The sequence below is a fragment of the Hibiscus syriacus genome, unplaced genomic scaffold, assembly GCF_006381635.1.
Source record: "Hibiscus syriacus cultivar Baekdansim isolate YM2019G1 unplaced genomic scaffold, ASM638163v2 tig00111640_pilon, whole genome shotgun sequence".
Taxonomy (NCBI): Eukaryota; Viridiplantae; Streptophyta; class Magnoliopsida; order Malvales; family Malvaceae; genus Hibiscus; species Hibiscus syriacus.
This window is the reverse complement of record NW_024063142.1, coordinates 333,592-356,973: the sequence shown is the minus strand read 5'-3', so window position 1 is coordinate 356,973 and position 23,382 is coordinate 333,592. Positions and strand designations below refer to the sequence as shown.

At 36.8% G+C, this 23,382-nt stretch overlaps 5 protein-coding genes across 9 annotated transcripts; 2 read left to right on the top strand and 3 right to left on the bottom strand.

Moving 5' to 3' along the window:
• Window positions 1–91: 91 nt before the first annotated feature.
• Window positions 92–2,657, bottom strand: LOC120166432 (nucleolin-like). 4 transcript variants are annotated; one of them, XM_039175686.1, is made up of 4 exons: window positions 2,459–2,657; window positions 2,217–2,352; window positions 896–954; window positions 92–792 (listed from the first exon to the last, which is right to left on the bottom strand). In XM_039175686.1, exons 2-4 carry the CDS (start codon window positions 2,334–2,336, stop codon window positions 468–470), a joined length of 504 nt encoding a protein of 167 aa, XP_039031617.1. In that variant the 5' UTR covers window positions 2,337–2,352; window positions 2,459–2,657; the 3' UTR covers window positions 92–467. The 4 variants fall into 4 exon arrangements, with proteins under 4 accessions (XP_039031617.1, XP_039031618.1, XP_039031615.1 ...); XM_039175687.1 differs by having other exon boundaries at window positions 2,217–2,347; XM_039175684.1 differs by having other exon boundaries at window positions 2,217–2,372; window positions 2,459–2,656.
• Window positions 2,658–8,835: 6,178 nt separating this feature from the next.
• On the top strand, window positions 8,836–12,223 carry LOC120166614 (zinc finger BED domain-containing protein DAYSLEEPER-like). 2 transcript variants are annotated; one of them, XM_039175849.1, is made up of 3 exons: window positions 8,836–9,079; window positions 9,756–11,584; window positions 11,615–12,223. In XM_039175849.1, the coding sequence occupies exons 2-3, from the start codon at window positions 9,770–9,772 to the stop codon at window positions 12,053–12,055; spliced, it is 2,256 nt and encodes a 751-aa protein (XP_039031780.1). In that variant the 5' UTR covers window positions 8,836–9,079; window positions 9,756–9,769; the 3' UTR covers window positions 12,056–12,223. The 2 variants fall into 2 exon arrangements, with proteins under 2 accessions (XP_039031780.1, XP_039031779.1); XM_039175848.1 differs by having other exon boundaries at window positions 9,756–12,223.
• Window positions 12,224–13,734: 1,511 nt separating this feature from the next.
• On the top strand, window positions 13,735–14,502 carry LOC120166528. The gene has a single exon (XM_039175782.1). The coding sequence runs from the start codon at window positions 13,735–13,737 to the stop codon at window positions 14,500–14,502; it is 768 nt and encodes a 255-aa protein (XP_039031713.1).
• Window positions 14,503–15,362: 860 nt separating this feature from the next.
• LOC120166602 (protein NUCLEAR FUSION DEFECTIVE 4-like) lies at window positions 15,363–18,670 on the bottom strand. Its single transcript, XM_039175836.1, has 3 exons — window positions 18,329–18,670; window positions 16,306–17,216; window positions 15,363–16,043 (listed from the first exon to the last, which is right to left on the bottom strand). Exons 1-3 carry the CDS (start codon window positions 18,650–18,652, stop codon window positions 15,557–15,559), a joined length of 1,722 nt encoding a protein of 573 aa, XP_039031767.1. The 5' UTR covers window positions 18,653–18,670; the 3' UTR covers window positions 15,363–15,556.
• A 1,919-nt stretch (window positions 18,671–20,589) lies between these two features.
• On the bottom strand, window positions 20,590–22,498 carry LOC120166412. Its single transcript, XM_039175664.1, has 2 exons — window positions 21,804–22,498; window positions 20,590–21,192 (listed from the first exon to the last, which is right to left on the bottom strand). The coding sequence occupies exon 1, from the start codon at window positions 22,436–22,438 to the stop codon at window positions 21,821–21,823; it is 618 nt and encodes a 205-aa protein (XP_039031595.1). The 5' UTR covers window positions 22,439–22,498; the 3' UTR covers window positions 20,590–21,192; window positions 21,804–21,820.
• Between the last annotated feature and the right edge of the window lie 884 nt (window positions 22,499–23,382).

Sequence of the window (23,382 nt, the reverse complement as noted above, 5' to 3'; positions counted from 1 at the left end):
AACTGCTAGGAAGCTTAGAAAGACACGATCGCAAGATCTGGATTCCACGGGTTCTAGCTTTTGGGTAAAGCCAGGTCTTGTGCAAGATCAGTAATTTCCATCCTGCTAGTTTGACATAATTGAATAAACTTCAGTTTCCAACTTACAGTTGATTGCTTGATCAAACCCTACCAGGTTACTACAAAAGCCCAAGACCTAATCAAGCGATCCTGCTATTACATGCAAGTAAGGATACCAAGGTCTGCTAAACAAATAGTCCCCGACTGTTAGTTCAAGATGCAATGATATGTATCATAACCACCTGTAACATGACTACATGACAAATGCTGGAAATAAGGTTCGTCCGGAAAAGAGAATCTTCTACTCTAAGCAAATAAACAAACTGAATTCTCCCTCCCTACTAAAATTTCCCCACCAGAGGAAAAAAAGCAGGAAATAGTAGAATATCTGAAGGCTGATGATTAGTTTCATTTCCTCTTCTTAGAAGGTGGCTGAGGAACCTCATCATCCTCATCTCCGTCCTCCTCTTCTTCATCCTCAGCGTCGTCGTCGTCGTCGTCCCCATCATCATCCTCATTGTCATCATCCTCGTCACTGCTCCCTCCATTCCCATTGGCTTCAGGTTCATCCTCAGGATCCCCTTCCTCGCCTTCTTCAGCTGAGAAATCTTCATCATCTTCATTGTCATCATCTACGTTGTCCTCTTCATCTTCGTCATCATCCTCTGTATCACTGCCATCTTTGTTTTCTGGACCAGGCTGTTCTCCTTTTAGAAGTTCGTCAAATGGAAACCTGAAAAAGAAGTCAATCCCACCAGTCGTCACTTGTCAGATTTCCTCACCAATGATTAATGGATGATAAATTAAGATAAAAAAAAGGAAAGGAATTCCATTACCTCTGATCCACTGCATTCAAATTAAGTGATGCATTCATATCATTCAACACTGTTCCTGTCTGCAACATCATAAATAATGTTAGAAAGTATACTGAGCAAAATGCTATAAATAAGCAAATAAATGATTTAAGCTTCTCACAGGCAACATGCTTCTCCGCACATTTAATGATGCAGATCGACATTATATGAATATTACCACCCAGAACATAATCAAGATCAAAGAAAGAGAAAAAAGGAAAAATGGTCCATTGACATAGGGGCGCAACAGTAACCAACTCAGTATGAGATTATTTGCAAGCCAACATTTCTTTTTATATTGGTATGTTAGCAACTTATTCAAATGAATAAAATAATCATGTTCGTCATCAAACAAAGATAAATTCAGACTTCCCAAATTGAGTCAGAAATAACCTTGATGCCACAAATCAAGAACCATAAACTAAAATCTTTAATATCAATTTACAAACACAGTCCTGTATGAAATGATAAGGAAAGCAATCTTACCCAACTTATTCATAAATGGTAGCACACAACGAAGCTCAATATAAACGTAATGGTATTGGGATGCATTCTAACACAGACAGAAAGATCCCAAGCACTACAAGGAGCAGGGGAAACGTCGGTTGACGTTTGGAAACCATTAGAAGTGGCATAGAAGGATTCCAGTATCTTATGTTGAATATAACTAAAAATCAAAATTTGCAGATTCCACAGGCAGCAATGTCCATTACTGGACATAAAGAATATGGAATTGTTCAATTACGGACAATACAATAAAAGGCATATTATTTTCTGGTAGCAAGATCATGTTAATTATCGTACCAAAGCTTAAACTAAACTTACACGGAAAAAAATCACCATTTCAGGTAAGTAAAAGCTTCAGTCATCGAAAAGCAATAAAACGTAATAAAATCAATTAAAAGAGAAAGAAAAAGTGCAAACAAGTGGAAGTCTTCCACAAACGCCTATTCTAAAAATAAGAGGAAAACTTATGACCCCCAACAGGTGGTCCACACAGTTTCAATAGCTGAAAACAAAGCTTGCCCTTAACAACCAATGTACAAATTCATAACAGAAATTGTAGTAATTCTAACACTTTGGTATCTCAAAAACCTCAATTGAGACAAAGAGAGGGTCAAGTCAACCACCAAATTCAGTAAATGTGTTGGGAATAACACACTACAATCAACATAACCTTAAAAACAAACAAATGTAATGTTTTTTTTTGGACAACCCCCAAAAAGTAGAACATAGCAAATGAAGCAAACAACACAAGTTTCAAAGTGGGAGGAAAACTTTAGAAATAATAGAGTAAATATACCAGCATGAGAAGGCAAGCAAGAGACTTTCCAGCCAGAACTAAAGTCTCAGCCATCAAAGCTTCCATTACAGAACACACCCAGATTCTCTTTTCAACTGGACTGAAACAACCCACTTCCATTGCTGACTTAACTATGCTAAAAACAGAAGCACAATCCTAAAGGAAAAAATGAAATCAATTAACAAAAAGCAAAAGACGTTGTAAAATAGTGAAGATACAGAGAAGGAAGGAGAAAGAGAGACCTGAGCACAGAGTGGTTTCTGGATCTGGGTCTGGGTCCAATTAGGGTAAATCCTAGGGTTTTTGGTTTTCAAATATTGATATTTACCAAGGTCGATTTTTGCCGCTTCCAAGAAAGATGAAAGCAAAAATGATGTGGTTGAGAAGAGGTAAGTGAAGTGGAAGTAGAGTAAATGGGTTTGGAAATATAGTATTTATACAGTACATTAAATTTGACTTGACTGGTTAAATTGTTTATGGTAATATTATATTAAAAATTCCCATTAATTAATTTTTTAACAGTAATCCTAAATAGAGTTATTAGAAAAATAACTCTCAAACTGTACATAAGGGCTATTCCGCATCCTATAAAGCGTGAGAACGTGTTTCGCATTCCACAAGTAGTGAGGAACGTTCGACGTGGACGACAATTTCGGAGGAAGTAATTTAATATTGGTATTTAATACCTTGCGTTTTTTGTAAAGCAAGGTTCCCAAGAAAATGGATCGTTGTGAGAAATTTATCACGAGTGATATTAAAGGTATTTCACATTTTTCAAAATGTGAGGTCTTTTCGAATTAATTTAATAATTTAAATTTTAGTGTTAAATTTAATAATTTTATTTTTATTACATAATATTTAATGAAATTACATAACATCTGCATTATTTTTTATTATGTAATATTTAGTGTAATAATATTTTTAAAAAGTACACTCTCATGTAAATAGACACTAATAGCGGCAATAATATTAAACATATATATTGTTATGTAAATAGACACTAATAATATTGAACATGACAATTACGTATAACTTGACAAAACAAACTTCCTTCATGGTTCCAAAAACAAGAAGCATAAGAAGTACATAGATTGTCATAATGTCGGTACCAACATTGGAGGCTTGAATTATGTGCACAGTTGACAGGACAACTGTAGTCTTCGATTTGATCTGGAAGGTGACGTGGTGACGATGCCACGACTGTAAATGTGGAAACAGATTCATTTCCGGACGAAGAACAAGTAAATTTATTTTCGAGAGATCAAGAGCTCTCACGATTTGAAGTCCTTCATCCCTCAATTCGCCCCCAGAACAAACTAAAATAAGGTCATAGACATATATGGCGTTGATGTTACCTCCATTGGCCGCTTGCTTCAATAAATGTAAGTCGAAGTATGAATTTTTTCCACTAAAAAATTAAACATACATTCTCTATATAAAGCTTCAGGATTGTTAGCATGAAGACATCATCTTCTCGAGTTGAAACCATAGCATGATGCTAATATTTTTCATGGAAACGTTCTTGAAAATGTAATCATGATCGGCAACTTTATGAAAACTCTTGCAACTCAACTGCGCATTAACGAAATCGAGGATGAAGTTAGAAGCAACATGAAATAAAATTTTGTTAAGACTTATATCGGAAATTTGACAATATTAAACAATATTGTTTTGTCATTTTGCTTTTAAATCGATTTAAGAAACCTTCCAAAATAAGGGGTTATTTATATCAAACACCGCACTTATCCCGAGGCAAGGATTCCTTAGACCTCACTTTTCCCAAGATGCAAGGTACACATTGGAAAGGTGTGACGCTTTAAATCGAATAAAATCTAACGGTTCAAAAGAAACTTTATAGGACGCGAGGTACTAATTAATGTAAATATAACCACATAAAATCAATAAATTTGTACCAAATATGGAGTTATCATTTAAAAAACCCCGAAGCTAAAAAATAAGTTGGTAGAAATTTTCGTTGAGTAATATTGGATGTTAAGCAAAACATTTGCGAAATATTTTAAGATTACAAGCGTAGTTTTGCAACTTATAATTCAATTGAAACTGATATGAACACATATAAGAAATTATAAACTGATATGAACACATATCAGAAAAACACAAAGGAAAACTACGTCCTCTTTTTTTGTGCAGTCAGTATTGAGCAGAAAGGAAAAAAAACTCAGAAGGCATAAACGAAAATCTAGATGCCACCAGAAGAGGATGTATTTTTCAAACTAGAAGTTTTTTGAGCAAGTTTCGAGGAGATAGTTTGGGTCGGTAGAACAAAAGGAATTTAAGTAGGCAATAGTCAGGAATATCTGTTGTTGGGAGTCAAAAATATAATCAGAAACTCGCGTTACGTAAGACACGAGGTCAAACCACCATGTCAAATCAAATGTTGCCACGTTAGGAATATCATAAACTCGTGTTTTGGAAAACACGAAGTTCTTACCACGTCAAGTTAAGTCAAGAATATTATTTGCAGGCCGCCCAAAGTTAAAATAAAGAAAGAAATTGATCAACATGCTCAATCTCACTTGTAAGTTTATTTGACGCTTCTTGATTATTACATAGTTTGAATGCATTGTCATTTCGTGTATATTTTGATCTTATATTTGCATGATCATATATATTTTCAGAACATGTCGAAGAGAGGAACTATTACTGCTTTGGTATACTATGATGGCATAATTGTGCACGATGATTCTCTTGACATCGTCTTTTAGTCCGCACATATTATGACGGTGACATTGTCTAAAAAATTAACTCATAAGAAGTTGATGAAAGAAGTCAATAATGTTGTTCCACATAGTCTCGGGAAAAAAATCAACATGTTGAAGTATCGACTACCAACATCGTTAGAACCACTAATGTACTCAATATGCAATGTTGATGATGACGATGATGATTATGTGGACATGATGATCGATTGCCACATGCAATATTTATTAGGATGACCACTTGAGATGTATTTAGATTTCTCATATGATAATAATGCTACTGCTGTGCCAAATAGAAGACGGGCTGATTATGACTTCAGTCCTTATGTCCATAGTCTGAAAGCTAATTTACATAGTGACATGAACTTTTTGAGTGTTACTGCTTGGGGAAATGATTAGTGAATCATCTTCTTTGGTGCCAAGGCATTCTTGCGTCGCTAGCTTGGACTTTGACTTGAATTTGCAACTTATAACGTACAATTCATACAGCGATGGTGTTGGTGCATCGTCTTCTCAGAAGGAAATAAGGTTGCAAGAATATGAATTGTTTAACCCATTCGAAGAGTTGGAAACATATATAGGGAGACATTCTTGTGTTGGTGTTGTCGACTTTGATCTTCGTAATACGATTCGTGAGCGGTCTCGTGATCGACATACAAATGCTACTCCTACTGTCCCCGTAGTTGACAACGCTGAGCTATTCTGGTTTGATGGGGATAATTCTGACAAAGAACCATTAAGGGAGATCAGCCCAGATGGTGACGATATGGACCCCTTCAATGAAGAACCAGACAACCTTGATATGCCAGAAGGAGCGAATGATGATGACATTCCACATATCACGCCTCCTTTTCTTTTTACCGTCCATCATCCCACTTTACAATAATTGAGATGGAACCTTTAAAAGCTATTGACTTTCTAGAATTCCCACAGCTTGAGCAATACAACGAACATGGTGATTGTGAGCTTTATGTTGGAATAAAATTCAGAACAAAAGAACTCGTCGTGACTGTAATTAAAAACTACAATATGAGTCGGTCATTTTTGTCGACTGTGAAAAAAACAAACGCATATAAGTACATCGTTGAATGCGTCCACAAGTCCAACAGATGTAATTGGAAGGTTCATGTATCATGCTTGAAGAGACTGAACAACCTATGGAAACTAACAACATACAAACAACCTCATACATGCACATCTAAGGAGACTCACTCAGGATCATCCAAACTTAGATGTTCACATGCTTTGTGATGCCTTCATACCACTGGTCAAAACAAATTCACATATTATGGTTTCCAGTTGTAATGCTGCAATCATATCTCAGCACGGCTACACTGTTAACTACCATAAAGCATGGTACACTATGTATCATGTTCAACAAAAAGTGTATGGCTAATGGAAGAATTGTACAAAGAGTTGCGACCATGGCTGAAACTGATGAAGAAATATATACCGGGCAAGGTCGTCAAACTGGAAATTGTTCTGGCGTACGAAAATGATTGTGTCGTATAAGATGCGTGCCAGTTTCACATGTTATTTTGGATATTTTCGCAGTGTGTTAATGCATTTCGGTACTATAAGTCGATGGTTCAAATTGACGGTACTTGATTGTATGGAAGATATACACAAATAATGTTGTTGGCAGTGACATATGACAACAATAGAAAAACAATCCCATCACATTCGTAATAGTCGAAAAAAAGATATAGACTCTTGGAAATTCTTCTTTAACTACCTACACATATATGCTTTATCACATGTCTCATGAGAACGCCCTGTTGGGATATGTCTTATTTCTAACAAAGGCGTAGGGATCAGATACGTAATAAAGTGTATGAGCATGTCTTAGAAGCCTCCCCATTTTTATCACTGGTATTGGTTATGCCACATTGCCGTAAATTATTTGCAGAAATTTAGGAACGAAGATGAACGCGTAATGGTGCTTTGAATGGGTAGGCCACTCATATTCTGCACGCGAGGTTAACGAGTTGTTTGAAGAAATGTGACACAAGAATCAGGAAGGCTACAACTACCTTGCTAAAATCCCGAGGGAGAAATGACTTCGATCATTTGATGTGGGCAAACGATATAGTCACATGATAACGAACTTGGTTGAGGCAATTAATTCATCACTAAAGAGAGTGTGACATTTGTCTGTCACTTCCGTTGTCAAAGCGAAATATTATCGTTTGGAAACCATGTTTACAAGCAGATGAGTAGATTACAGGTGGTCAGAGAATCCACCCAGGCCTTCATAAAAAATTGCATGCCTTTTTGCAACACCCAAACACGATGAGTGCAACATGTGTCTCTCTGAACAAAATCAATTCCTTGTTTCAGAATATTCTTGGCCATTCGAAGACATACAACACGACACATACGTCATTGATCTACGTGACAAAACATGCGACTACGGAGTATTCCAAACATTCAAATATTCGTGTCCGCATGTAATCGCCAATTGTTCTTCTGTAAGGATTGACTACGTGTAGTTCGTTGATCGCATGTACTTACTGAAAATCGTATTCGATATGTATCGGTATGAGTTTCCTCCGATTAGAAACGAAAGGGATCCAGATGCGATTGATTATGAACCTACAATACGTCTAGATTTCTCACTACAACACTAAAAACAAGATCATCCACGCTCAACGAAGATTTATTGTGACGAAGATTTGGTCGACCATCGAGAAAGAACTGGACAGCCGAAGCGTTGTAGTATTTGTAGGAATCCCGGATACTCGAAGAACAAATGTCTTAATCGATCACGCCCTAATCTCGATTAGTAGAGGAATTGAGGAAGTGTTCCATCGCGTCCACAACAAGATAAAGTGATGTAATTCAGCTGGAATGTTGGGGCCGGAACTACCGGATAATGAAACTCATCATCAACATATATGATGTTATCCGCGCGGATGTATTTGAGCTCTGAAAGGCTGAGCAAGGGTCCTAATGTGCTTGGGATTCGAAACTTATCGTTCGGTAGGTCCAACCATTGGAAGGATGCTAGACCTTGAAGGGCAGATATATGTCCAGACAATTCATTGTAAGAGAGATCTAATGTCTCAAGAAACACGAGGTTGGAGAAGCACATCGGTAAATACAAAGATTTCAATTTTGAGAACGCAGCAAGTATGCTGTTGTTAAAGAGAGTACCACTTAAACCAAGCACCTCAAGGTTTGTTCAACCTCGACAGTCCTTTTGTGCACAAAGAGCTATTAGTAAAGTCAGGCGAGTTACCATGAAATCGAGACCTGAGACACTCGATTTCGTTCTCCTACGAGTTTCTCAAATCACGAACTTCTGCTCCTATCCAATAAAAACATGTGTCAATGAATTTGATCATCATATTAAGCATGAGATTCAGAAAGGCACAAAACATGGGCCTAAGATCTAATTAACAACATAAATAAAAAAGAGCTGATCATTACCTTGAGCTTAATCTCGAATCTAATGTGGGCTAAACTCATTTCAATCCACGTTCTGATGTATAAAAGGGCGACCATTGCTCGGCCTGTTATAATTCTTTTATTATACGAAGATCAACTAAACTTATTAGTTTGCTCACATGTTGCAATATTAGTTTCGAGAAATAGACCCGAAACAAAATCGAAATCGTTTGAAGAATCAAGAAAATAAAATTAAAAATGAAAAGAAAAGAAAAGCGCCCTAAATTCTGATAATATTTTAGCATATACACGTAATTTTAATAATTGGAGGTGGATGAATATGAAGAGGGTATAGTCCACGATAGAACCGCCTTCACAGAATAAACAAAAATTGGACCTTTGAGAGAGTCCAAATCCAATTATGATTTTTTCTCCTTTGCCATCTATAAGTGCGGCCTAAATTCCGAACGAAAAAGAAAAGCGCCCCTAAATTCTGATATTATTTTAGCCCTAGTTTAGGGTTTTGGCTTTTTACTCTCACCGAACAAAAAGAAAGCTCTGAACTTTCTCCCGCCTCTCTTCCAGCCCAATTAACCTAACTCTTCCTCCTCTGCGCTTCCCTCCGTTACCCGATATTCAAAATATTATATATATATATATATTACTTATTTCAGTTTCAGGAAAACAAGAATAATCAAATAAATCTACAACTTTTGTTTCGAATCTGCCTTCCGGGCTTTTCGGTGAAACAAGGTACATAATCTTTGGTCAATATACTGGGTTTTGTTTATTTCAGCGTAATTTTATGTTTCGATGCCTTGTTTCTTAGTTTATATGGACTTTACTGGGAATTATAGATTTTTGTACGATGCTGTCTATTCTCGGCGTTAATGGGTTTTGCTCAAAATCCTATTTCTTCGTAGTTCTTGTATTGCTTTTTCTGATTTTCTGGCTATTTTTTTTTCTGGCTTTATCTGCATCTTTTAATAAGTTCCCCTTCTTCTACACATGATATTTTAGTGTGGCCCACGTTTTTTTAGGTCTTTTAGTTTGTGATAAGCTGATAGTTATTTCGTTTTTATGTTACAACGGGTTTTCATTTATGTTTCGGCTCCAGATCTTGATCACTTGATCTTATGGTTTGTTAGTTTGTAAATATGAATATGTATTGTCTTGTGAAGCAGAATCTACTGCCCATAAGATATAATGGAGTGCAGACGTTTTGGGAATTCTCTTTATTCGATAAGTTTAGGGTCTAATGTGAATATCAAAACTTTGGATGTCTTCAAATCACTTTGTATCATTCTTATCTGGCTACTACATATTGTTGTCTTCATGTGGTCTGCCTCGTGTTTTTCCGTCTACATTTTTTAACATAATCATTATCTAAATGAGAACTTATAATTAGCTGTGCCTTTGATATTTGCAGGACTGTACATTGATATGGAGACTGCAATTGTTCCTGCTACCATGCCTGATACACCTATTACTCCTACTGAGAATGGCGAGCCGCTTAGTTCTGAAGTAAAGCCGAATAAACGGAGGAGGAAAAAGTCTATTGTCTGGGATTATTTTACTGTGGGGACTGTTGGAGATGGATGTATCAGGGCCTTCTGTAATCAGTGCAAAAAATCATTTGCTTACATTACTGGTTCAAAGCTAGCTGGAACTAGCCACCTCAAAAGACACATTGCATTGGGTATCTGCCCTGTAAGTCGTCAGAGAAATCAACAGTCACCAGACCCTAAAACTGGTAATGCTGTTAATGAACCACGGAAAAGACAACGAACAACTCAGAGAATTGCAAACATCCCTTTTAACCAGGAAAACTGCAACCATGAGATAGCTAAGATGATCATAATGCATGAATATCCCCTCCACATTGTGGAACACCCTGGTTTTAATGATTTTGTGCGAACTCTTCAACCACAGTTCAATATGGTGAGTTTCAACACTATTCAAGGAGATTGTGTCGCAATGTACTTGAAAGAGAAGCAGAGCCTTCTCAATTTTATCAATGAAATTCCAGGTCGGGTCAGCCTTGCATTAGATTTCTGGATTTCAAATCAGACTGTGGGTTATGTTTTTGTAACAGGACAATTCATTGATACTGAGTGGAATTTGCATCGCTGCTTGCTTAATGTGGTCACAGTACCATGTCTTGATTTAAATGGTGCCTTACAGCAAGCTGTTGTTTCTTGTCTATCTGAATGGCATTTGGAGAATAGGCTATTTACACTTACTCTTGATCAGTCCTTCTCAAATGAGAACATAAATGAAAGCCTACGAGCTCTGTTTTCTGGCAGGAACCCTTATGTGCTTCATGGTCAGTTATTGATTGCAAATTGCTTTGTTTGCGTAGTAAGTCTTCTTGCACAAGAGGCACTATGGTCTGTGGGGGTAACTGTGAATAAAATCCGAGAAAGTGTGAAGTTTGTGAAAACTTCAGATACTCATGAAGAGACATTTTTCCATCTTAAGGAACAACTTAAGGAGCCTAGCACGAAAGACATATTCATTGACGATCAATCAAAGTGGAACACAACGTATGACATGTTGGTGGCTGCCTGCGAACTAAAGCAGGTATTTCTGTGCTTGGAGACGACCTTTCCTGATTATAATATAGCCCCAACAATGGATGATTGGAAGCAAATAGAAATTCTCTGCACATACTTGAAGCTTTTCTTTGATGCTGTAAGTATTTTAACTGCCCAAACATACCCAACTGCCAGTGCATTCTATCATGAAGTGTCAAAAGTTCAATTAGAGTTGACGCATGCCTCAATGAGCAATGACCCATTTATCAGCAACTTGACCAAGCCTTTGAAAGAGAAGTTTGATAGATACTGGAGTGACTGCTTCTTAGTTTTGGCAATTGCTGTGGTAATGGATCCAAGGTTCAAAATGAAACTCGTTGAGTTTAGCTTCTCTAGGATATACGGTGATGATGCTGGAATGTGGATTAAGATTGTCGATGATGGGATTCATGAGCTCTACCATGAATATACCATACAAGAAGTTCCCCCACCTGAAACATTTGTGGAAGAACGGAATGAAAGCAGTATCCCTGAAGAGAATGGGAGCATCATCCCCAAAATTGAACCTCCTGAAAATGGCTACCTTCAAGGACTATCCGAAGAAGGATACCTCCAAGAGGGACCATCTCAGGAAGATGCTCGTCATGAAATGCCCCATCAAGAAGATGCTTGTCATGAAATGCCCCATCAAGAAGATGCTTGTCATGAAGTGCCCCATCAAGTTGTAGGTTGTCATGAAGTGCCCCATCAGGAAGTAGGTTGTCATGAAGTGCCCCATCAGGAAGTAGGTTGTCATGAAGTGCCCCATCAAGAAGTACCTTCTTCGGATCCCCTTATTTCTATTGGAGATGGACTTTCAGATTTTGAGGTCTATATCTCCGAGATCAGTGGTAGCCAGCAAACAAGATCTGAATTGGATCAATATCTCGAAGAGTCGCTTTTGCCTCGAGAACATGATTTCAATATTCTGAGCTGGTGGAAACTAAACAAGAGGAAGTATCCTATTCTCTGGAGGATGGCTTCTGATATATTGTCAATCCCGTTTTCTACTGTTAGTTCTGATAATGTTTTTGACACGGAGAGAAAAAAGATGGATAATTATCACAGTTCATTACATCCAGTGACACTTGAAGCTCTCATCTGCGCAAAGGATTGGCTTCAGTATGGTGGAGCATTACAGAGTTCCGAATGAATTGTGAAGATGGAAAAATTCTAGAGTGTAGATTTTGTTTACTGTCATCTTTTACAGGATATAATAGTGGTGATTCTCATCTCAGCATAATTCTTAGTAGCCATTAATGGAATCGACTCATTCTCAGTTAAGTGAATCAAATCTTCTTTTGATTCACATAAATTTCTAGACGTTTTTCTTGAGCTCCTATTTTTTTTTTATGCAGTTCTTTCCTTTATAGCAGATTTGTTGATGTAAAAACCAACTTGTTTAATATTTTATTGCCAACTCTGTTCAAACCGTTTTCAAGTTATCCTACAAAGCTTGGCTTTGTTACTAGACATCTGAAGAATGTTATTTTGTCCATTTCTAACATTGCAAGCATGTTACACTGCAAGAATGATATTTTAGCTTCAATGACTTAATTTTCATATTCCAGTGATGTTCATATATACACTATTTTTTTTTGAAAATATACAAATACAATATTATATAAATACTTCAGTTCGATATTTGATACCGTTGTCCCAGATAATATAATTTCGTCAATGAATACTCTCTCCGGATAGTCATTAGGCCTCGTTCTCTTAGGTACACCCTCTGGTAGGGTAGGGAAGCCCTATTTTTTTAGACAGTGGTTAGTGCTAAGTTTAAGCCAGCCTTTGATTTTTGATGAATTCATACACATATCTTGTGGGGTTTCATATCGCATAAAGCCCTCCACTTCCAAACATATCTCTTTGACTTTTAGGCCCTTTCGCCAATTTTCATATATGCCTGCCTGCCTACTAAAAACAGCATTTCTGATTCAACTACTATTCATGATTGGCTCAACATTTTCCATCCGACATAAAATTAAATATGCATGTTATGGGTCACCCTTCCCCTACCATGTTCATTCTTGATGACAAAAAGTGGGAACGGTCAGTCAGCCCACTTCAATCCCTTTTGCCAATGCCCATAAGCTTGCAATTGGTAGCTCACTGTTTTGACATCTCCCAACACAAAGTAGTGCTTACGCCTCCAAACAATCAATGCTTCTATATGCTATTCCGATATAGTAATTACATCTGGTAGAGATCTTAATTCGAATTTTAATTCATATGACCTGATAAGATAATGATATGATCTGTTTAGTGAAGAATTATTTTTTAAAAAATAAAAATTATATCGATCCGTTTTTGTATGCATGCATATTTTTTTAGTGATGATTTTCATTTTGTAACTCTGGTACACATAATCAGAATTGGATATAGTTTTTGTTTTATTGGAAGATTTTGTTGATAGCAAGCACATGTGCCTATAGTGCAGCCCAAAATAAAAGACAAAAATTGATGAAAACATATGATGGATATGCCCTAAAGAGAAGTCAAGTGGGAAACCTTACAATGAAAAATACAAGGGAGGGTAAATTCCACAATTTCGCTTCAGCCAAGTTTCGATTACATCATAAAACAGATATGTTCACCCTCCCCTTTCACATTTATTTACTCTTCACCTTTCTTTTATTTGCTTACTGTTGTATCTGTAAATATTTATCCTAAATGATCAAGTAAGACGACCGCAAACACAATAAATACGACCTAACTAAAAAGCATCCGTGGTTGCAATTTGAAGATGGACCCCTTGTCACATGCAACCAGTTTATATAGACCTCCCATCTTGTGAGCACCCTAAGGTTTACGGCAAGCACCAGCGCAATGGACTGGTACTCTTGGTTATCAAAAACTGCTCTCGAGCCCTTGCTTGTTTACGAGTATGGCCTTGCCTTTTCTCGAAATGAGCTCGAAAAGGAGGACTTAGCGCACTTCAACCATGAGTTTCTTCAGAGCATGGGAATTTCAGTTGCCAAGCATAGGCTGGAGATTCTCAAGCTCGCTAGGAAGGAAGCCGGAGAAGCCCCTAACAGCCTGGCCAAGCTCATTTTGGCAATCAACAAGACAAGAAAGTGCTTCAACAAGTACGTTAACAAGTTGTTACATCAAGATAATCATGCGATTAAGCCGTTGCCGGTTCCGGTTTGTCATCAAGATCAGTGGAGAGTGGCACAGACGTTGTCACGGAAGGGCAAGAACGAGAAGGAGCTGATGAGGATAGAGCAGACAGCATTGAGATCAAGGAAGGTAGCGAAATCTGGTCCCTTGGATTACAGAGGACAAGACAAGTTGTTGGTCCCTCCCAGAAGATTGAAATTATCAGGGCCCCTTGACAGAAAAATGCAGGAGAAGGTGATACTCAATTACACGAGCCCCATAACTTCTGGTCCTGCTGATATTGCAATGGCAGCACAGGAGAGGTTGATGCTAACAAATGGCCGTAGTAGCCCAAAATTATCTGTACCTCTTAGTTTTGTAAGAACTCCAAGCCCAAAGATTCATGGTGATCATTACAACAAGGAAAAAGCAGGTAAGGACTATGATGATCAAACATTGTGGGCAGATCTTTTCCAGGACATGAAACCCACTTGATCATGTCTGAGCAATCTTTCTTACTTTTGTCGGCTAAGTCAAGTAATGCTCATTCAAAAGTTTCCTCTCCAATCACAGTGATAGGCCCTACATGACTGGTAACAACTGCTTTTTTATGCATGTGAATCTGATATAAGATTAGTACTTCCTAGCACTGGACAGTTTGTATTCTTTCTGGATTCATGTAACCTAAAGTTTCTACACTAATATATATGTGCGTGCGTTTTGTTGTATGCAAGTAAAGAAAAGTGATTGATCTAAGGCGATAGAAAAGATAGTTTCAATATTGTATAGATGTTAATTCTCACACCAGATGCTGCTCGAGAGTAATGTTTCGAGGTGTAGACATTAACTAGCTGCTTCAAAAAGTAGGACACGAGATTTATTAGCCATATTAAAAGAACTCAACGATTTTCATCCTCCAATTCAATATTGTCGATTCGGCTAATTCGAATTCTTTAACAACAGCCAGCCACTGTCTTAAATAGTTGCAATGAATATCAGCCTCCCTCATTCAAATCATCTTAAATGTTCCACCCGCAACAACTATGGTTCCTTAAAGTTCTTGTCTACAATTGCAAAGGAGTTTTAACTCTGCCTGCTGAGAATTTAAGATATCAGCAACTAATCGCCAAAGGCAACAATTGTTTACGATAATTATCAATAATTTCGTGTTTAAAACCTAAGGATTCAGTCTTCATGTACACAAACAGCCAAATGAAGAAAAAGTATAGGTTGATTGCAATTATAAGTACTTAATGGGCTGCCTTTACATTCAGCTAAAATTTGCAGCTCTGTTATCATGGTACACACAAACTTGCAACATCATTAACAACAAAATGCTCGGATATATCGGTTATCAACTATGCATCAACATTCTCCTAGATAGATTTTACAATTAGAGAAAGGGTTCGTAAAAATCAGAGCCCCACTGCGCGTGTTGAGTAATAAACAGGCATCCAGGCATAAACTGCATTTATTAGAGTTCGCATACTACTTAGAGTGGGAATATCTAGTCCAAGATGTGCCTCAAAACTATTGAAATCTTCCACACTCAGTGATTAGAAGTTTGGGGCAGCCTAAAAGAACCCCGTCCGTAAAGCATTTCATAAACAGGCCATATTCGCTTAGTAAGAACGATGCTTGCTACTGAACCCATACCACAGAAACCAGCAAGAACCAGGAAAGTAAGCCTAAAGCAGTTTGGACCAATGCACGAAATGCTTGAACTGATCAGATTGAGTCCATGCTGCTTTGCGGCCTCAGTATCGTAGATATATCCTGCTAGGAGCCCCGAGAAGAGGAATGCTCCAAGCGGATTTCCTAGGGACATGAAATTGTAAAATATACCAAAATGCTTCAAACCGAAAAGCTCAGAGACAGTGGGAATCATGATGGAGAATTGAACACCATAGCATATTCCTAGTAATGCAGTTGCAGCATATAATGTACCGTCAATAGCTGACGCAAAAAGAAGGTATGTAATGACCATGATCATTTGAGTGCATGTCATCCAAAGGGTGCGGGGAACCAGTTTTGACCTGCAAATAACAAAAAAAAATTATAATTAGGTGACCTAAGCATAAACATATGAAAGCGTAATGGCTAGGGGGCAGGGGCACTAAAATTCCGTAAAACAGTTTAAGAAGAAAAAATATTACTTTTTGGCAGCAAGTAACAAATGTTATATTGGTGCATGCCAAATTTACTTTATGCTCGGAGAGTTCATAGCTTGGAAGCGAGGCAACCAGTACAAAAGTAGCATATTTAAATAAATTTGTTAATCAAATGTATTCTCCTTACCTGACAAAATGTTCCGATACAACACCCCCACCAAGACGGCCAATAAAGTTACAAAAGCTGAAAAGAGATAACAGTATTGTTGTGCTGTGTACACCTTGTGCAATCCCAATCTGAGCCAGATTGTTGAGAACAGTCACACCGGAACCGACACCAGTGAAGTAAACCAAGAAAAGAAGCCAGAAATCAGCTTTGACTACAGCTTCAGTAAATTTGAAATCCTCTCCCCTTTTAGGCCTTCTCTTCTTCTTAACTGCCCCCTCACCCACAGCAAGAAGCATGTCCATCTCCAATGCCTCATCAACTTCACGAAAACTTCCCAGGTATGTCGCAGATTCTGATGACTTCAACAGTGGCTCTCTTTTATCTGCATTACCTTCCCCTTGAAGCGTTTCATCTGAAGGTGCAACTGGTTGGTTAGGCATCTCTGGTTGGTTGATCCTCGAGAGACAAATAGTCATTTTTACGGGAATGGCAAGGGGAGCCATGAGAAGGACAACCATTCCGACAAGTATGGCAGAAGAAATCTCAGCACCAAAATGAATAATAGGATCTAATATCGTGGTCGTTAAAACATACAAGCCAAGAACCACACTAGCAACTTGGATAAAAAGAAAATGGCCACGCTCCATGGAGTCTGCAAGAAAGGTGGGAGTACAAGCCCTAACAAAGTACATCATGAGAAAGCAAAGAATAGGGACACCAAATGAAAGAAACATCAAAAGGTTAGAAGAGGACTTCCGAAGTATGGTGCTGTAAATTTCTGTAAATACTGCAGCACTTAGCCCAGAATACCCCTTGAGAATACCAGCAACTGTGCCTCGACTGACGGGGAAATTTCTCATATTAGTAACAAGCACTGCAGTGCTCAACCAAGCACCACTATTGGTAGCTACACAAAGTGCAAGCCATAGCTGCAGAATCGTAGAAAATGAAAATAGTAACCGTTAGCCAATTGCTGATTGAAATTACCAAGAACTATCAGACTGACACACATAATTTTTGAATTTTTACATATCCATTTTCATTTGGTGAAATTGATGTTTCTGTGCAACATTGATAAGCAAAGAACATGCCCTGCTCCAATATGGGTATGCTGGATAAAATTTGTAAATCTTAAATACAAAGATTAAAAGGGAATGCACTGACAAAACCATCTAAAAGAATGAAATTAAAATTGTAATTAAACTTATATTTTAGTTCATGTTAGGTATGATCAGGCGATAGGTAAACTAAAAGGATACACTCAGTCCTGGCTCTTAAGTAACTAGAGAGCTGTCAAGTATGAATTTTATTAACAATTCTAGGAGACAAATATTACAAATAGATCTGGAGACAATAGGAGCAAAATCAAGAACAAAGAAAGAGGAATAGAAAGCAAAATTCATAGGATCAAATATTACTTCTCATTGATCCATCACCGTTTGCCTTCTTCAAACCGAGTCTTTTCCGGACTAGGTTCACATGTAAAAGCTATTAAACATTACTACTACACCTCAGCTATATGTTTCTGTACATGTGAAAGAAACCGAAAGGTAAGAATAGTTTTCTCTAATTAAAGCAAAGATTTTGGACTCTTTTAGCGCAACAAAATTGTTGGGAAACTAGTTTTGAACCACATGCTACCATTCCACTTCTTGTAGTTTTCGGACCATCACTTTCATCAGGTTTCAACGAAATTTCCTACTTTTTTTAAAGTAGCAAGCAACGCAAGATAAAGCTCAAGTTCCACAATGGATTTCCGATAAGCACAGTGTTTTCACTAGGAGAAAAAAATACGAACTTTCCTAATATTTCAAAACAACTTTACCAAAGTTGTGTCGATCATTACAGTAAAGCGTAACTATGAGTCCTGATTAAAAGAGCTTTAGATTTATCTCCCAAAAAAGAAATCGTCTTTCATTGACACAGATAAAATTCATATTTAAAAGCATTCAGATCAGTTAAAAATCTAAGACAATCCCATCTGAATCAAGGATAGAATCAAATTCCAGCTCAAAGTGCAGATGTAAATAACTAAACTTACCAGCCAATAAGGAAGATTCAGAACAGTTCGGCTAAGAGCGAGCCAAAGAACACCATAACCCAAGAAGCAAGCAAAAGAACCGATGGAAAGAACAATCCAAGGCGGGAACTTGTTACAAGCGATACCAGGGAGGAGTCCAACGTTTTCACCAATATCATTGGCCACACCAAGCATTGTCAGCTGATGTTGGTTAAAGCCCAGAGCAGATTTCAAGGAATGGGAGTAGAGGGGGAAGTTGTATGCATTCCCAGATGCTATCTGCACCCAGACTGCAGCGCCCAGACCAACCCATGGTGGTCTCGTCCCTGCCTTGAGGTTCGCCATTGATGAGCCTGGCGTTTTAGTAACTCAACAGGAGATTCTGGGTTCGTTTTGTTGAATCTGATGTGTGTGTGTGAGAGAGAGAGAGAGAGAGAGAGAAGTCAGTTTTGAGCGGCACAAAGAAGAACTTGTTTGAAGGAAAAGTAAGCAAGGGTTAAAGTCTTGTCGGAGAATGTGATGACTTGGCATTTGGACAACTTTGCGAGTTGTAACTGTGCAACACGTCATATTTCCATGTCTATTGGAGCTTCTGTTTTCATTCCCCCCCCCCCCTGTAATTCTCTCTGGCAATCTATCGATCTGCTATCAAAGATGTGCATTTTTAGAAACGGGATAAGAAAATGACATTTCATTATGCATTTTTTGTATGTAAACAATTGCCTATCGATCAAATAACATCACACATTACAATTGTAATTACAATCTTTTTAATTATCATAATTTTTAATTTTCAACATTCTCAGGTGACGGTGAGACTAACACTTCAATTTTTTAACGGAGGAGCATGTTCCACACGGAACACACTTGTGCCACACGAATCATGGAACATCCCCTTCTTGCAACACAAAGGATTTCGGTGGGTATATATATATATATATATATATATATATATATAATAGGTCATGATACACTTTTTTTCCAAGTAAAATTAAGAGTTTTATATATTTTTTAAATCATTAAATAAGGAACTTAAAGGTTAATATCAATTCTTTGTTTTTTTGATAAAAATATTTTTATTTTTTATTAATAATCTTAGTATTTGATTTTCTCTTCTAACCAACGATTCTAAAAAGTGTAAAACTGTTTTTTTTATACCAGATTTAGTTAGAAACTGCCCTACATATAATTACAGATTGTTTTGGTTCAGTTTTACGTTGCCAGAATGATTAGTGGATCACATGATTACTGTTTCTTTTATTAATTTTATGAAGTTAGAGTATATAATTATTTAAGGGGAAAAACAGTATCTGATAAATATAAAAAAAGTGTGAATCATTGAACCGTGCTTGGAGCGTCACTTTCGAACGCGCCATGTGGCTTGAATCAAACAAAGAAAGAACTTATTAGTAACGAATATATTTCTGTGAACGCAAATTGGACACATCTGGTTCTGCACTGCTAATTTCTTAATCGTGGGTTAGTGATCTGATCACCTTGAACTGCGCAATCTTAGCCTTAAATTCTTCATTAACGCCGATGGGTAACGTGCGTCTTTGTTTCTCCAAAGAAAAAACAAAAACGTAAACAACGTAGATTATTTATTACTTCACCAAGGACTATTCGGCTCACAATCCAGCCTTTTTAATGATAAAATTAATACATAAATTAACGAAATAGTTTAGCCTTAAATTGATTAGCATTACTAGTCTTTTTAATGATTATTTGTGTTCATTTTTCTTTAATTATGAAAATTTACTTATCAATGAATTATAAAGAAGATTAAAAAAATATATATTTAAAATACTGCATTTTTATGTTTTGTTTGAGTTCTTATATAATTCGTTATTGCTCTTGATGATATAAAATAATAAATTTACTATTTGTGTAGTTAGTCCTCCCTCATTTTTTACAATTTTAAGGTTCTCATCGTGGAACTTCTCTTTCTGGACCCATTTCGGTGCCACCGAAATAATGAGAATAAAGTGGGGGCGGTTTCCTCAAATTGTTTTGCTTATTTTCTTTCCTTTTTCTTTTTCCAGAAAACACATTGCCACTTGTTTTATACAAATCTACAAAGTCGATTATGAATTTTTTAAATTTTTTTGTTCCATGTTAGTTTTATTTATAAAATTTGTATTATCTATTTAATTTCTATTTTAAACGAAAAATATCCATGTTAATTTCAGTACAATATCTATAATCTATTTGATTTCTCAAAACTATAAATTAAAGAGTAATTAGGTCTAAATAACACTCGAACACCAAGTAAATACATCGGATTTAGTTAATGTTTCTGTGGGCTATTTGAATTGATGTGATTGCTAAAATCAACTGTGTGTTTGTGTGAGCCTTACAATGACCTGACAACGTTTTTCATAAATTATGATGGCCCAACTCCTATGCATCTATAACTATTAAAGAGACATAGTTTTTTTTTTTTTTTAGAATCTCTCCATTAGAGAGGAAATGAAAGACATAATATGTATTAATGTACCGTATAACTTTCCTAGTATGAAACCTTCGTTGAAGAGAAGAGAGATAACACTTCACTCTCGTTTATTCCTTTCTCATCTGGACTATCCCTTACCAATCATCAATTTCATATTATATGTTCCTCAGATTTTTTAGTATTCCCGGTTAAATACCCACCCAACCTTTAGTTTCAATAACGGTTCATGCCGTCACTCAAGTTTCTATTTAAAATTATGGAGTTTTAATCCTTCATATCAATGGATTCCGGTTTCCCAAAGGCTCAGCTCAATCTTATCCAACGTTCAGTTTATTTCATAGTTTGTCCAAGTAAATCCGATGATATGTTCACTACTTTGAAGCGGTCCAAGAAAATCAAGATCTGTACATTCCGCCATGTCCAATTCCAATGCCTGCAAAAAATGGAAATTATTAACAGTAAATCAAAATAAAAATTTAGATGTAAGAAAACTAACAAGAAAAATTGAAGAGATGAAAGAATGAATAGAAAAGATAAAACTATCGACGGTACGATTCGAAAGAGAAAAGGAGACAACTGAAGAAGGTGCAGAACTTTGAACCGGAAAACGAGAATTTTGTGCTGGGATTGAATTGAATGGTGTTTGGAGAACAAATCGAATGAAAGAAGCAAACCTTGAAACCAATCAAAACTGAGATACGAGATCAAATTTTTAGATTTTGGTTCAGTGCGATTAGATTGGAATAGATTAGTTTTTCTGAGTGTGTTAAGATTTTTTGTCCAAAACCTCCTCTAATTTGCCATTGGCTGCAAAGATATGTATTTACACCAACAAAGTAAATGATAATACGGTATTCTGTGTCTACGGTTTCTGCCACCCAGAGAACACTAAAAATCAAAAACCATTTCGACCAGATCTCCAACCTCTTCGCCGGATTCTGACTCCATCAACAGCATATGAGGCGCTCCTCCCCAGCTCGATCTCCAATCACCGGAAAATCTTGGAGAATTAACCAAAAAGCTTGAAAAAAAAATAAGACATACCACAAAAGGAAACTTCATCAATCCTCGGCTTTAGACATCACGGAGAGCCGGCTTGGCCTCGGCTGAAAATCTGCACGTCGACGCTGCTGGTGTGAGGAAGGCCTAATCAAAGCCGACAAAGCTCTCCTAACCAAATCTCCCTCGACTCCTCCAATTCTAACTAGTGAATTTGTCATCGCCGATCTACGCGCGTTAAGCCGATTATTAGGCGCGTAACCGGACGAAGCGTGCTGAATATTGAAACCCTTGTGAAGACTGCAACGGAAAGATCCAGGATGCGTCGTAGGCGAACACATACAAGTACGCTTTGGCTGCTTGCTCTGTAAATTCTTTAACGCCTCGATGTTTCTACGTACAGCTGAAATCGAACGGTTCGGCGAGATTGGACGGTTATCAAGCGAGAATCGCACGGACGGTGACGATGGAGAGTGGTTATAGAGATTAACACGCGGCGGAGAAATAGATCTCTGTTGATTAAAGAAAGTAGAAGAGCGTGAAGAGAAACTTGAACTCGAATAAGCAAAAGCCGAAGAAGAAGAAGATGGAGACTGTGAAGCGTAGTGAGAACTGAACCGGCCCGATGGTGAAAGGGAACGGAGAACCCGTCCACTTGATTTTCTAGAAGATGCCGCCATATTTTTAGGGCGTTGAAGAGCGGAAGTAAATAAAAAAGAGAGAAGCTTTATATTTCTCAAGGCGTTTGGCTGTTCAGTTGGGCAAACCTAGCTTCACTCCAGCAATCTATTTATAGGGTGAGGGGAAAGGTCAGTAATTCTGAAATTTCGCGTATTTTCAGAGTCGGGGATTTGTAGTTCTTGTGTTTTGCGATTATACCTCTCAACTTTTAGGGATTTTTCCCCATGCCGTACTAAGTTGCCGTTATTACTGTTTGCGGCTGTACCAAGTCATTCTCATTGATTATTTTTTACTTTTGGATAAATTATGAGTTTAGTATATTAACTATCAGTTTTAATCCACTTTAATTCTTAAACTTTTAATTTTTTAAAAATTATACCTAAGATTTAGTTTTTTATTTTATTTTAGTAACCTTGTTTGAAATTTAGCGTTAAGTTTTGAAAAAAAATGAAAGCTTAGGTATTAAAATAGACTGAAATTGATAGTTTAGGTACTAAATGCGTTAGGTTTTTAACTGTGGGTACTAAAATGAAACAAAAATTTAGCATTAGGTATGATTTTGAAAAAAATGAAAGTTCATGAACTAAAGTATACTAAAACTTATAGTTAGGTACTAAATGCATAATTTACCCTAATATTTTTAACAATATTGCATGTTTTTACTAAATTTTATAATAATGTATAAGATTCATTTTTAAATTTTGAATATTATTTTTAATGAGTTCACAAAAGTTATTGATTTTTTTTACAATTATTTAATGTAATATCATCAACAAACTATATTCTATAAACATTTTTAATACGTTTACATTTAATTTTTAAAATTTTAAATATATTATAAAGATATTTTTTTTATTAATTTAGGTTGATTACAATTGATAGTATTTGTTTTAAAGTCTTTCAACATTTTAATAATGAACGTTCAAATACTTTGTAGTTATTG